General features: G+C 57.7%; 4 protein-coding genes across 4 annotated transcripts; 1 reads left to right on the top strand and 3 right to left on the bottom strand.

Annotated features, from left to right (window-relative positions):
• Positions 1-1,523: 1,523 nt before the first annotated feature.
• BKCO1_3000046 (acid phosphatase) lies at positions 1,524-2,747 on the top strand (the record flags this gene model as incomplete). The annotated part of the gene is made up of 1 exon (XM_020273926.1): positions 1,524-2,747. One exon carries the CDS (start codon positions 1,524-1,526, stop codon positions 2,745-2,747), a length of 1,224 nt encoding a protein of 407 aa, XP_020129752.1.
• A 153-nt stretch (positions 2,748-2,900) lies between these two features.
• BKCO1_3000045 (pentachlorophenol 4-monooxygenase) lies at positions 2,901-4,773 on the bottom strand (the record flags this gene model as incomplete). The annotated part of the gene is made up of 4 exons (XM_020273925.1): positions 2,901-3,759; positions 3,813-4,163; positions 4,213-4,612; positions 4,665-4,773. 4 exons carry the CDS (start codon positions 4,771-4,773, stop codon positions 2,901-2,903), a joined length of 1,719 nt encoding a protein of 572 aa, XP_020129751.1.
• A 752-nt stretch (positions 4,774-5,525) lies between these two features.
• Positions 5,526-7,846, bottom strand: BKCO1_3000044 (hco3-transporter family protein; the record flags this gene model as incomplete). The annotated part of the gene is made up of 6 exons (XM_020273924.1): positions 5,526-5,695; positions 5,810-5,993; positions 6,210-6,842; positions 6,920-7,095; positions 7,184-7,539; positions 7,599-7,846. 6 exons carry the CDS (start codon positions 7,844-7,846, stop codon positions 5,526-5,528), a joined length of 1,767 nt encoding a protein of 588 aa, XP_020129750.1.
• Positions 7,847-9,542: 1,696 nt separating this feature from the next.
• BKCO1_3000043 (set domain-containing protein) lies at positions 9,543-11,785 on the bottom strand (the record flags this gene model as incomplete). Its single annotated transcript, XM_020273923.1, has 5 exons — positions 9,543-9,914; positions 9,961-10,525; positions 10,577-10,899; positions 11,062-11,520; positions 11,585-11,785. The coding sequence occupies 5 exons, from the start codon at positions 11,783-11,785 to the stop codon at positions 9,543-9,545; spliced, it is 1,920 nt and encodes a 639-aa protein (XP_020129757.1).
• Positions 11,786-12,122: the final 337 nt, after the last annotated feature.

Below are 12,122 nucleotides of genomic sequence, written 5' to 3'. Positions count from 1 at the left end.
GGTGTATATCGGCGCAGGGCGGAGCGGCGGCCGGTCGCACGAGACGCGATCTGTGGCGGCTGCAAGGAGCGGCGCGTCTGCAGCGTGTGCTGTTGGTGTTGGGCGACCAGGGCCTGCGCCGGCCGCTAAGCCATTCCGCCAGTCTGCCGTGCCTGGTCGGCTGGAGTCGAGGGCACAAAGACGTGCCCCAGGCCACCGGACTGCCCAAGCACTGGCTCCCAGCCTCCCGCCCCTGCCCGCCACCACCATTAACACGCTGCGCGACAGGGTTGCGCGAACGCGTCGCGACGCGTAGCACCGCGTTCCGATCGTGATGAAGCCGCCCGGGCCCACGCTCGAGCGAGGTCCGCCTTCCCAAACGTTGCACCCGGCGCTCGCTCAGCCGCCTAGCCCCGGCTCCCACTCGCCATCTCGCCGCCGCCGCCAATTTACCGCTGCGCCAACCCTCTCAGCTGGCGACTGTGCGAGCGCCCTTACTCGCGAGCCCGTGCCGCCGACGCAAGGCGGCTGAAGCCTGACAGCATTGTCGTTTCATGGGCACGTCACGCCTGGCATTAACCCGAAGACATAAGCCGTTCCCCAGCCTCCGCCCCGCTCTTCGGGTCAGCTAGCAAATGCTAGGCGCGTGGGCCGTGGATGCGATCGTCTCCGGCGTCCACCGTTCAGCTGTGCATGTGTTCGAGATTGACATCCAGCCCAGCCGCCATCACCGGGTTCGGAAGGGGAGTCTGATACCTCGACCTGAAGCGGCAGGCGATTCGCGTCTTCCTGGCACTCCCCGCGTACACTGGTTTCACTTGTTCATATCCACGCGACTATGAAACCGCGGTCAGCCGCTGGGATGCTATCTTCAGCCCTCATCTGGTTGAAGTGCTTCGCCGCAACTCGGACCACACTGTCTCACACCGAAAAATTGTGCATGACCACCCGAAAAATGTTGCCTTCGCACGCGGGAACTACACCTTCCGTGCCATCGGATCTACGTCGGTGACACCTGCTCCGAATCGCTCACCACCTTGGTGGAGGTTTACCGTAGGTAGTAGCCAGTGGAAAGGGCGAGTTGAGGTTTTCTGAGAAGGATAGATCAAAGGCAACTGGAAAAGTTCAATAATGGCTATGCACGACATTCCGACTCGCATCACGTGTTGGGCAACATGCATCCGTCACCAATCAAAATCGCCCTCCGGTCACACGTGAAAGCAAGCCATGCGTCAAGGAAGATTGACAGCTGCCCGTCTCCCCGCAATGACGACTTGACGAAAGACCGAAGCGTAACCTTCGAAATCACGAAACGCAATCCTTGGCAACCCATCCCATGGTATCCGCAACTCGACACCTGTCACGGTTGTCAGCTGCAATGACGAGATCCACAGTATGTCGCCCCACCAGGAAGTACGGGCGTCGTCGGCGGAAGGGCCGGGAGCGTCGACAGACACTCACGTAGAGAACGCAACTGCAGCACTTCACGGGAGCAGCGCAGATCAGCTCTATCCTACTTTGTCCGACTCCCTCTCTTCGAAACCATGCGGCATCTGACCTCTTTGTTTGAAGCCATCCTGTCATTCGGGTCCGCAAGCCCGCTCCAGCCAGTATCAACCGCCGCCGATCTCCGCCTCAACCACATCCAAGTCATCGGTACTCACAACAGCTATCATCGGGAAGTCTCGATAACCGCGCGGCCCATCTTCGAGCTTCTGGTTCCGTCTCCGCAGAGTCTCTACTACAGCCATGCCTCGCTCTCGGACCAGTTGGACTACCAGTCTGTCCGGAGTCTCGAGCTTGATGTCTATGCCGACTACCTTTCTCCCGGCCAGTTCGCGAGTCCTCTCATAGATCGCCTTGCGCAGCTGCCCGAGCCACAACAGGCATGGCAGGACTACATGCGTGAACCAGGAGCCAAGGTCTTGCACGTAAGCGACATTGACGTTCGCAGCGTCTGCCCAACTCTGAAGCTGTGCCTCAAGGAATTGCGGGACTGGTCTGACAAGCGCCCTGCCCACGTGCCTGTCGTCATCGACCTCGAGTACAAAACCGTAGACGAGCGCCTTCGGGCCGTCGGCGGAGCCCCAGGTGAACCATGGAACGCCACCAGTCTGGGCCTCATGGACGATGAAATTCGCGCAGCCCTGGGTAAGGACAAGATCATCACGCCTGATGATGTGCGTTTGCGAGGTCGCTCCAAGACCGATACGCATCTCACCTTGGAGGGCGCAGTGCTGCAACATGGCTGGCCGACTCTCGAAGAGAGCAGGGGCAAGTTTCTCTTCGTCATGGATAACAACCCCGACGGTACCCCTTCCATCCGCGACGCATACCGCGCCGACGGTCACGCGAACCTTGAGAATCGCGTCGTCTTCACAAACTCCCTACCTGGCGAGGCGGATGCCGCTTTCATCAAGCGGAACGACCCTTCGGGCGATAATCTCGCAGAGAGTCAGGAGCTGGTTCGGAAGGGTTACCTTATTCGCACGCGTGCAGATGAGCCCATCAACTCCGTTCTCATGGGAGATGACGTCGCAAATGCCCGGCTGAAAAGAGCTCTCGAGACGGGAGCCCAGGTTGTGAGCACCGATTGGCCAGGTGTTGGAATGGCTACCAGGTATGGTAGCAATTATGTTGCGAGACTGCCCGCGGGCGGTGTCGTCAGGTGTAACCCGGTCAACGCCCCTGGCGACTGCAACGACATCGATATAGAGACTCACACGAGTACAAGTGCCTGGGACCGGTTGACGAGGCAAGACCTGTGATTCGGGTAAACGTTGGCTTTGCTGTGGCTTCTGCTCTCGTTCATCAAGCTCCCGGAGGATCTTTGTGCTAAACTATGAACATAGAGTTATTACACCCTGCGAACTCTTCGTTTGACACAAAAATACATGCGTGCGGTCTACGGACAACAACCGCTATTGATTACAAAACCCAGCAAAGTATTTGTTGATCTCTCCGACATCGCCAAAGTCTGCAACGAACCCAAGCACGGCGTCTGGTCTCAGCACCACTATGGCACCTGTCTCGTGGGGGATGCCGTATCTATCGTGAGCCTCAAAGCCAGGATCGATGAACATTTTACCAAAGGCCGGACCTCCGAGTGCACTCCACACGCTTGGGGCAGTACCAGGTATGACGGTTAAGAACCGAAGCACGTGCCCGAATTGTTTCGCGAAGCTTGACTCCAGGGCCAGAGCTTCACGCAGCTGTGCTAATGCCGGCTTGGTGGTGGCAGTGTTTCCGGTGAAGACGAGCACTGTCCAAAGACCAGGTGCTTTGTTCACGTCGTAGAGACGAGTCCTCAGCAGAGCGCCTGGCTTTTGCAACAGAACGTCTGGAGCACGACTGCCCTGAGAAATCATGATCTTGCGCTGTTCAGGACGGTTGAGGATCGAGTCGGGGTAGTCGATGCCCAGGCCAACCGTGAATGGTGCGGTCTCCTCGAGAATGGTGCGCAACACCTGGTTGGGAGAAGTTTCGGCGGCGAGCTGCTTGTAGCGCGGTGGTATGACGCCAGATATGGCCGCAGACGCAGCTTTGTCGATTTCGATTAGGTGCTGCGCAGACGGGCGCCGCTCGTCCTTATAGCTCTGGAGGACGGCAGGTTGATACCGACCTTTGATTGTGCCTGCCAACTTCCAAGCGAGGTTTGTGGAGTCGTGGATGCCGGTGTTCAGTCCCTGCGCGAAGCCAGAAGAATGTGTGTGGCCAGCGTCTCCGGCGAGAAGGACATAGTCGTCAGAGAAAAACTTCTCAGCCACTCTCTGGCCGATGCTGTCATGTGTGTCAGCTAAGCTTCCCAACCAGACGTTGACCGAAGTCCTCACCCATAGCACGTCATCCAGTCAACCCGCTCAATATCCAGCGAGAATGGCTTCATTGCCTCGATGGCCTCATACTTGGCTTGCTCTTCGGTGATGTTGTCACCGTACTTCTCATACAATTTGGGCGACAAGACATAGCCAATGCGATAGGCATCGTGGTCAAGGCGAACCCACAATACATTACCATGGGATTCCGTCTCAATGGAGGCAACGCCGGCGTCGGCAAATGGCATGTTCGTCTTGTACTTGCCGTCCATGCGCACCCAGTTGAAGGCCGTTGTGTCACCTTCCATGCGGATGTTGGACAGACGACGGATCTTTGAGCGTCCCCCATCGGCACCAACGAGGTATTTGCTGTAAGTCTAATTAGCTCCTATCGTGGTATGGTCTCACTCAAACTTACCATCTGACAGTATTTTGCTCGTCGGTACCCACACGCTGGGTCTGGACCGTGACATTGTATCCGTCGCCAATGCTCGTGTCAACGTCATAGCCCACCACTTCCCAGCCATAGTGAACTTGATATCCGAATGCCTCGTAGTTCTCACGAAACACCTGTTCTGAGTACTTTTGGCGGATGTTGAGCACGTATGGGTGGAAGGAATCCTTCATCGCCTTCCACAGGATTTGCCAGCCGCGGCCGGGCACTATATGGCCATCCTTGTACGTCGTGGCATTGCGCGCAAAGAATCCAATCTGTGCCATCTGGTCGAACAAGTCCTCACGCTCCAAAAGCTCTAGCGTGCGTGGATACATGGTTGTGGCCCGGCCGAAGTTTTCTTGAACCTTGCGCTCGTACATCTCTGCGTTGCAATCAGCATCTTGAATTTGCGACGTGGGCACAAAGACACTCACCAGCAACCTGCGAGCTTATACCTTGCCGTGCAAGGCTATACGCCAGTAACAGGCCCACCGGCCCACCTCCACAGATGAAAACGTCTGTGCAAGTCATCTCTGCAGTCATCGTTGCTTGAATTGAGCTTCACTGACTCTGTTACGTACGTTACAAGGGCCAAGACTCACATATATATAGCATCGGGAACTTTCCCTTTTCAACGCATACAGCAAGGGGCTGTGGCTCAGCACATTCTACATCTGGTAATATGGGAGGCAACCACCCCGGTTTCGCTCACTTGTTGGCCGAGGATGCCAATCTGTCCAATGAGTAGTTCGAAGCGCTTCCTTGGGCCCGGTGCTGTATTCGTCCGCCGGGGCTTTCGCCTCGCTTGTCGATCCTGTCAACGCCATGAATGCAGAGAAGATCAAACGTCAGCAGAAGCCCCACGCCTTTTTGACGCTCCATGCGCTAGAGAGTGGGGCCACTTCAGAGAAACCGCTCCAACCCGCGCCAATAACGTATTGAAGGATCAAAGCGGCGGCCTTGCAACTGCAACCCTGAACAACTTCATAATAATGTACCAGATGGACCATCGCTTGCTGACATACCGAGAAGTTTAGGTCTGGAACACGCACATTTGTCCTTGCTTACCTACCTCACCCTGCGTCTCCGTACATTATTCCTTTGGACCCCACCGCACCCTGTGGTCGACTGCCCCGCTACCCCACTCTTAACCTCTCTGTCATCACTTGCATCCTTCGACCGCTCTCTTTTCCACGTGCCAACTCCTTCCCGGCTTCCCCCCGTTTACTGATGAATGCTCACCACCCTTTGTCTCTCAACGCCATGGCACCTAGCTATTCTCCACTCCTCCACAATCATTCCGGCGCAGCATTCTCCAGCAACGTTGGCGCACCACCCAGACTCGCCAGCACCGCGGAATTGTTCGCCGTCAGGTCATCCAAGACGTCGAGTTCATGCCTGGTGAAGACCTTGGGCAGCACGTGTGTTCTCAGCGGGATCAGGGCGCAGATGAGGACCGGGAAGCCTGCGTTTGCTTTTCGTGTCAGAGAGGAAAAGGGAAATATCGAGAGACAGAGAGAAAGAAAAAAAGAAGGCTGGAGAGGGGAGGGAGGGGGAAACAAAGGGTGATGTCTCGTACCTATGGCTGCTATCGTCTGCGATATGGCTACGCATGCGGCGACGCCGACGATCTGGAAGCCGATATACATCCATACCTTCCTCCGCTGGATCGTGAGCAGCGGCTCGTCCGACTGGATGAATCGCCGCTCGCGCATGAACATGATGAGCTTGCTGAGGATGCCGTTCGATTCTATGGAGCCCCACTAAAACGCGCAAAGGTAGGTAAGTATCATCGCCCGTCAGCAAAAAAAAAAAAAAAGAACCATACATCGACTACTCCCGAAAGAAATCAAGGGAAAAAAAAGAGTACTACAGACAAGGGGGAGAACAAAGAAGAAGAAGAAGCCGACGAGGGAGGGGAAAAGAAAAGAAAAGAAAAGAAAAGAAAAGAAAAGAAAAAAAAAAAAGGTCATACACACCCCAACGACAAAAAACACGCCCGCAAACACCGCCGCCGGCATCGTCCGCAGCACCACCAGCAGCGGCCCCGTCATGGTGCCGATCAGCGCGAGCCCCATGAGGAAGTGCGACACGCGCTGCTCGACAACAGCAGCCGCCTTCACCACGGGCCGCCGCAGCTCCCCGCCGCCGCCACCGCCGCCGCCGCCACTGCCACTGCCCTCGTTCGCGGTGGTCGTGGTCACGACGACGACGTGCAACTCCGTCTCGTACACGGTCAGCGACTCCGTGTGCACGGGCGCCTGCGGCACCAGGCCGTTGGGCAGCGGCAAGCCGAGGACGCCGGCGACGAAGGTCGTGCAGCCGAGCAGGAAGAAGTCCCAGTGGAAGCCGCCTGGTTTTCGGAGCGGGAAGGCCCGCGCTTGCGCTGTGAGGCTGCTGACGTTGTGGTCGTAGTAGAAGAGCAGCGTGAGGAGGAGTCCGAAGGGCAGGGCGACGAAGACCCATTTGGCGTCGAGGTTCCAGAAGTCGATCAGCCAGCTCGTGCGCGGCTGGGTCGGGCGGAAGGCGCGGGTGGTGGGGACGGAGGTGAGGGGGGTGGATTGCAGGGTGCCGGGGATGTGCGAGAAGCCGACCCAGAAGAGGGTTCCGATCTTTTTGTTGGTCGTCGGGGGTCAGCGTGATGGATGGTCGTGGGGAGAAGTTGTTGTTGGATGGACGTGATGCTTACCACGTAGGCGTAATCGGCTAGGAGGCCGCGGAACCAGGGCTTCCACATCACGCTTGCTCCGAGCTTTTCGAGGCCGTAGATGCTTCCGAAGTAGAGGATGGCAATCATGCAGGCGAGGTAGCCTGCGGCGTTGCCCTCAACGCTGAATTCGTTCACGAGCTCCTCGACGCCCTTGACTGTCGGACTGGTAAGCGGATCATTGCTGCAAGCGCCATCCGTTGGGACAGAAGGTGGAAGGTAGAAGACGCAGGACCTTGCACTTACTCATGTAGATGATACCGACGTACATGCCAAAGGACTCGCTGGAGAAGTCGGTCACGTAGCGCATGTAGTCGCACAGGTTCCAGATGCCGGCCAGCCAGTGAAAGATGGCGGCCCAGATAGCCGTCCAGGCCATGAACTGCGGGTATATGGAGGCGTCGTACTGGGTGATGATGTCGTAGATGGTGTAGTTGAAGAGCGAGATCAGACCGGTGATGCCGACAATGGTGAGGGGCTGCGCGCCGAGGATGCTGAAGACCATGGCAGCGAGGGCCGAGGAGAAGAGCGCCTCGTTGACGCCGAAGAACTCGCCCGTGCGGCGGTACATGTCGAGTGTGTATGCGAGTGCGGGGAGGAGGCTGGTCGGGAGTCAGTTTTCTGGATTTGTTGTTTTACGTTCAGAATGCCATGCACATACTTGACAAAGTACATGCGAATTGTGCTGGCCACAGTTCGGTATGTCCAGGCATCGGTAATGTCGCTCCAGTAGTACGGTAACCGCCTCTTCACATCGTGATACATACCGCGACCAGGCTGGAGTACTCTGTACCTCCGCCATCCTTTGAGACCGTCGAATGTATATGAGTCTGCGAACGACTTTTCTCGAGAGAGAGGTGCGCCCGCTTCTGCCTCAGAGTCTGGATTGTTTGGAGAGCCCGGCGCCATGATAGAGGGGAAATTCTTTGCACTGCAAAAAGACTGTGAGAAGGCAGGGCACAAAACGAAGAAACAAAGTGCACGGCGGAAGGAGCAAAAGGCCTGGAGTTGGACCCTAGGCAAAAAATACGGCACGTCCCCTGGGTAGGAGGCGCAAATATACCAACACGCATGGTCAGTCTGTGTGATGGAGCAAGATCGATCTCAGCAACGGCTTGGCGGGGCGGTAAGCTGCCACAAAGGGAAAAACGGCGGGAGAGGCGGAGACGACAGCTTGTGGAGCCATGACGCTCTGTCGTTAGCCTCGATTGCTAGTCCGATCTGGTAGCGACGCTGGCCGATGCGGGACAACAGCAAAGAAAATGTATATCTCAGGTCGCAGAGACCCCGGGTAGAACTCCCTATGATGGCAGTCGTGCTCTAGTCGATGACTTGCGTCCGTTCACACCGACCACCAAGGTCTATGGCGATGACAGCAGCCGGGAGCCAGGTGGGTGGTGGAGGGAGCAGCCGGGCGGAGCAGCTCCCTTTTCTGCCCCACGCCCGGCTATTGGCCGCCAACCCGACCATTTCTGCTGCCCGGGCAGAAAATCGCTCAGGTACGTATCGGTGCTCAATCTCTGCCCACGCCCTCACCAACGGCGTGGCCGCTTCCATGTCCAGCTGACGGTGCCTTGAAGCAACGTAGTAGGCCCTCAGACTCCCACAATGCGTTGCTTTCGTCGTCGATGCATTCAGCTCCATGCGCCATCTGATCCGGGGTCACCCCTTTCACTGCCAATGCCTGCAAGCTCGATGACATTTGAGTCAAAGCGGGGGCCTGAATCGCGACGACACCGCTAATGCCAAGCCGAAGCCGCACAGCATGCTTACTTCCGAACCACCGTCATTCCTTGGTATGGTCTGTGCCGTGAAAACCAGCCAACAGTCAGAGCATGCATCTTGGCGAATCTGCTTCCCCGGAAGCCCGAGACAGAATAGAAAAGCCTGGATATTTCAGTGTTGCAGGGAACGTGTCCACGATCAACCGTTCCTTGCTACTCGACAGGAGCAGTGACACGAACGGCAACACTAGGCTGCTACGTTCGAAAACATAGCTGAGTGAGCCACGTATGTACATCGCTTTCCCATTGCCGCGCGAAGAAAGCATGCGACAGTTGTAAGGCCAGGAAATGTAAGCGATCGGGAAAAGCCGTATCGTTCCAGAACTCCCATGTATCATGTACCTCGCCAGCTTTGTCGTCCCTTATTCAAGCCCTTCAGCACGTCTACTCGGTGTATTTCCAATCGTTACGCCAAACAATCCAGCATCACGAAGCCGTGCATCGACTGCCAGGAAGCCGACATCCAGTGCACCTCCACGAAGGCCCTGACGAGTCCGGGTAGCTGCCGCGGGATGCGGACGTGCCTCCATACTCGGGCTGGTACGTAACATGTGGAGGAAGGGACACGGTGGCGGACAGGATGTTAAACGGGGTCGTATCCGTTTGGTGGTGTGGTGAAGATAGATACCAGGGAGGTAGGGCATGAGTGCCAATCAAGTCTTTCAATGAGGGATGGATGCTTTTTGCATGAGGCCGGCCGGATACACGGACCCGGCACCGTGGCGGTTGCGTTGCGAACACATAGTAAGATGGGGGAGGGAGAGAGAGAGAGAGAGAGAGAGGCCAATGACGGATCATTCACTTTTGCTCTTTTGCTGCCATTAATCGTGACTTTTCGTATCCACTCTGCCGTGGCCCCTGTTGCGATATCTGCAGCAGCTCTCGCCGCACAAGCACTCTTTGTCCAGATTCGTCCAATACTTCCCCGAATAGTCGACGGTGATCTCCTGACCGGCCCCTATGCCCTTGGACACCAGAATGATGCGCTGAACGCCGAGCCAAGTGAACTTCTCGAACTGACTGTTTGGGTGACAAGAGTGGTTGACGAATCTCGTGTAGTTGCCTTGTCGCCCCTGCCATATCTGGTACGCCTTTCCGTTGGTTTCGCCCTGCATGACGTCCATGTTGTGCAAGCCACGCGTGACGAGCCCGACGAACTCTCCTATTGCTGTCCCTCTTTCGAAAGGCTTAATCTGGTCAGAGGAGGCGAGAGAATGATGAGAGGAGGGGGCTGCTTACGCAACAAGCTACGAGGCCATTGTTTCGTCCGTTGAGTGTCCGGAAGACTTGGACTGGACACGGGTTCCGCGGGCCGCCGTATAGGCTGGGAAAGCAGCGGCAGGAGTTCACGGCAGGATCATCGGATTGCAGCTCTCTACAAGAAGCGCATGTAAAATACTGCTGTGGTTTGTCAGAAGAAAGCTCGCGAGGGTCTGTGTGATTCCACGCCTCCACGTCTAGGATTGAAAAGTCGATGTGTTCGTATGAAAAATTAGGATCCCAGTGGGAGTAAGTACTGGCCAGTGGAACAGGCATGCCGTTCTCCTCAACCACCCAGTCATGTGGGTGACCATGGAACGTCCGTTCGGAAGATTCCCCGATGAAGGAGAGAAGCTGTCGCCACTGAGGCTGCAACGTGTCGGCCGCCACTTCGAAGCGGGAGCGAAGAGTGGCCAAACGCTGCATGGCCTCCTTGTCGAAGCTGATGCGGTACTTGCAGAAGCGGTAGATACCCATGCCGGCGAATACCAGAGCGACCCATCCCGCTGCCTCTTTGATCTCATGGTAGCCTCGCCATATTGCCCTGGAGGACGAGCTTAGTATTTTACCAGAGATGCAGGAGGGACACTCTCACATCTTGTTCCTGAGATCCTTCTCGCTCCATCCGAAATCGTGGCACGCCTCCATCAGCGCGGCCTTCCGGCATTTGGTGACGGACTGGTGCGGATTGGCCTCGCACAGAGCATGCACCCTCGCTTCGAAGCACTGAATCCAGTAGGCCTGGACGATGACCTCGAGGGAGCGGCAGCAGCGGCTCGCAGTGGTGACTTTCCTGCAGAGGACGTTCATCCGGTTGAAACTGGTCGACTTGCCCCTGGCCGGATAGAGTTCCATGTGCGACGCGGCGCTGACCGAGTCGATGCTCTTCTGTGCTCGCGGCTCTTTCCATTGGTCAATCTACGGGCAGCGTCAGCTAACTGTCGTCTTGCAGACGGCGGTGGTTGTGCTGTCGCGGCAAGCGGCGCCAAGAAACGGACTTCACGTGACAGTGAAGGGAGCAAAGCATTGAGATATGATGGAGAAGAAAAAGGGGAAAAAAAAAGAAAAAGAACTTGCCACAATCTGCGGGTCGAAGCTGATGCTGCCGTGGATCTGCTCCCAGATGCCGATGATCAGACGGTCGAGGGTCGAAGGCTGCAGCGGGCGGACCTTGGGCGCGACCTTCTTGCGCTGGGGAAACTTCTTCGTCTCGGGCTCGATCTGGCGGACGGGGGCGGGCTGATCCGTCATCTCGTCAATGTCGTCGAGCCGGCCCGGGTTGGCGGCGCCGGCATTCGTGGGCGACAGGTGGTTGGACGGCCGGCTTAGGCGGAGGCCGCCCGTCTCCTTCCTGCAGCGCTTCGACGCCGGCTCCGGGTCCGAGAGGTAGTCGCGCGGCGGCGGGCGGCGGGCGCGCTGCGGGCGCGAGAGCGCGAGGGTGCCGCCATTGTTGCCAGGGGTTTCGGCGGCGGTGGTGGTGCTGGCGGGCGTCTGCGGTGTTGCCGAGGCGGCCCTGATGGCGGCGATGTCGATGGAGCCCTGGGGGGGAGGCGTTTCAGCACTCAGGGCATGCGGCATGCTACTACTTGGTGGCGGCACTCACGAGATGGATGCGGCGGGACACGGGTCGAGCGTCCGCGGCGCCCTCCCAGCCCTCGTGGATGACGCCCTCGAGGTGCAGGGTGGGCTTCACGAGGGTGCCGGCGGCGAGGAGCTGGTCGTGGAGCACGTCGGCCAGCTGGTGCTGGATGGCGCGGAGGATCTGGGCCGAGATCTCGGCGGCCTCGTCGGTGGGAGAGGACATGGCCGGGTGTCCTAAGCAGCAGCCGCGCGCTATGCGTGATCCGGGCTGGCGTGGAAACGGGGCGTGGGGAAGGTCCAGCTCCAGGCGATGTGTGCGACTCCACGCCGGCCCCGCAATAATGGTTCTTGTGTCGCAGTGCACTTCCATCGGCGAAGATATGGCCTCCCCGTGCTAGCGGCTTGGAGGTGCAAGTCGGCCATGTCGATCTTGCGGACCGCTCTCCGGGCACGGCAGGCACACAGGGGTCTGGACTGGACCAAATCCTGGGCCCAATCGATCCTTCACCCGCCACCCTGGTGATTCGCCGCGTTGGCACACAGTGTCACAATGATGCAGT

Source organism: Diplodia corticola (assembly GCF_001883845.1).
Source record: "Diplodia corticola strain CBS 112549 chromosome Unknown scaffold30, whole genome shotgun sequence".
NCBI classification, from domain to species: Eukaryota; Fungi; Ascomycota; class Dothideomycetes; order Botryosphaeriales; family Botryosphaeriaceae; genus Diplodia; species Diplodia corticola.
The sequence above is the reverse complement of the archived record's forward strand: the minus strand, read 5'-3'. Positions and strand labels throughout refer to the sequence as shown.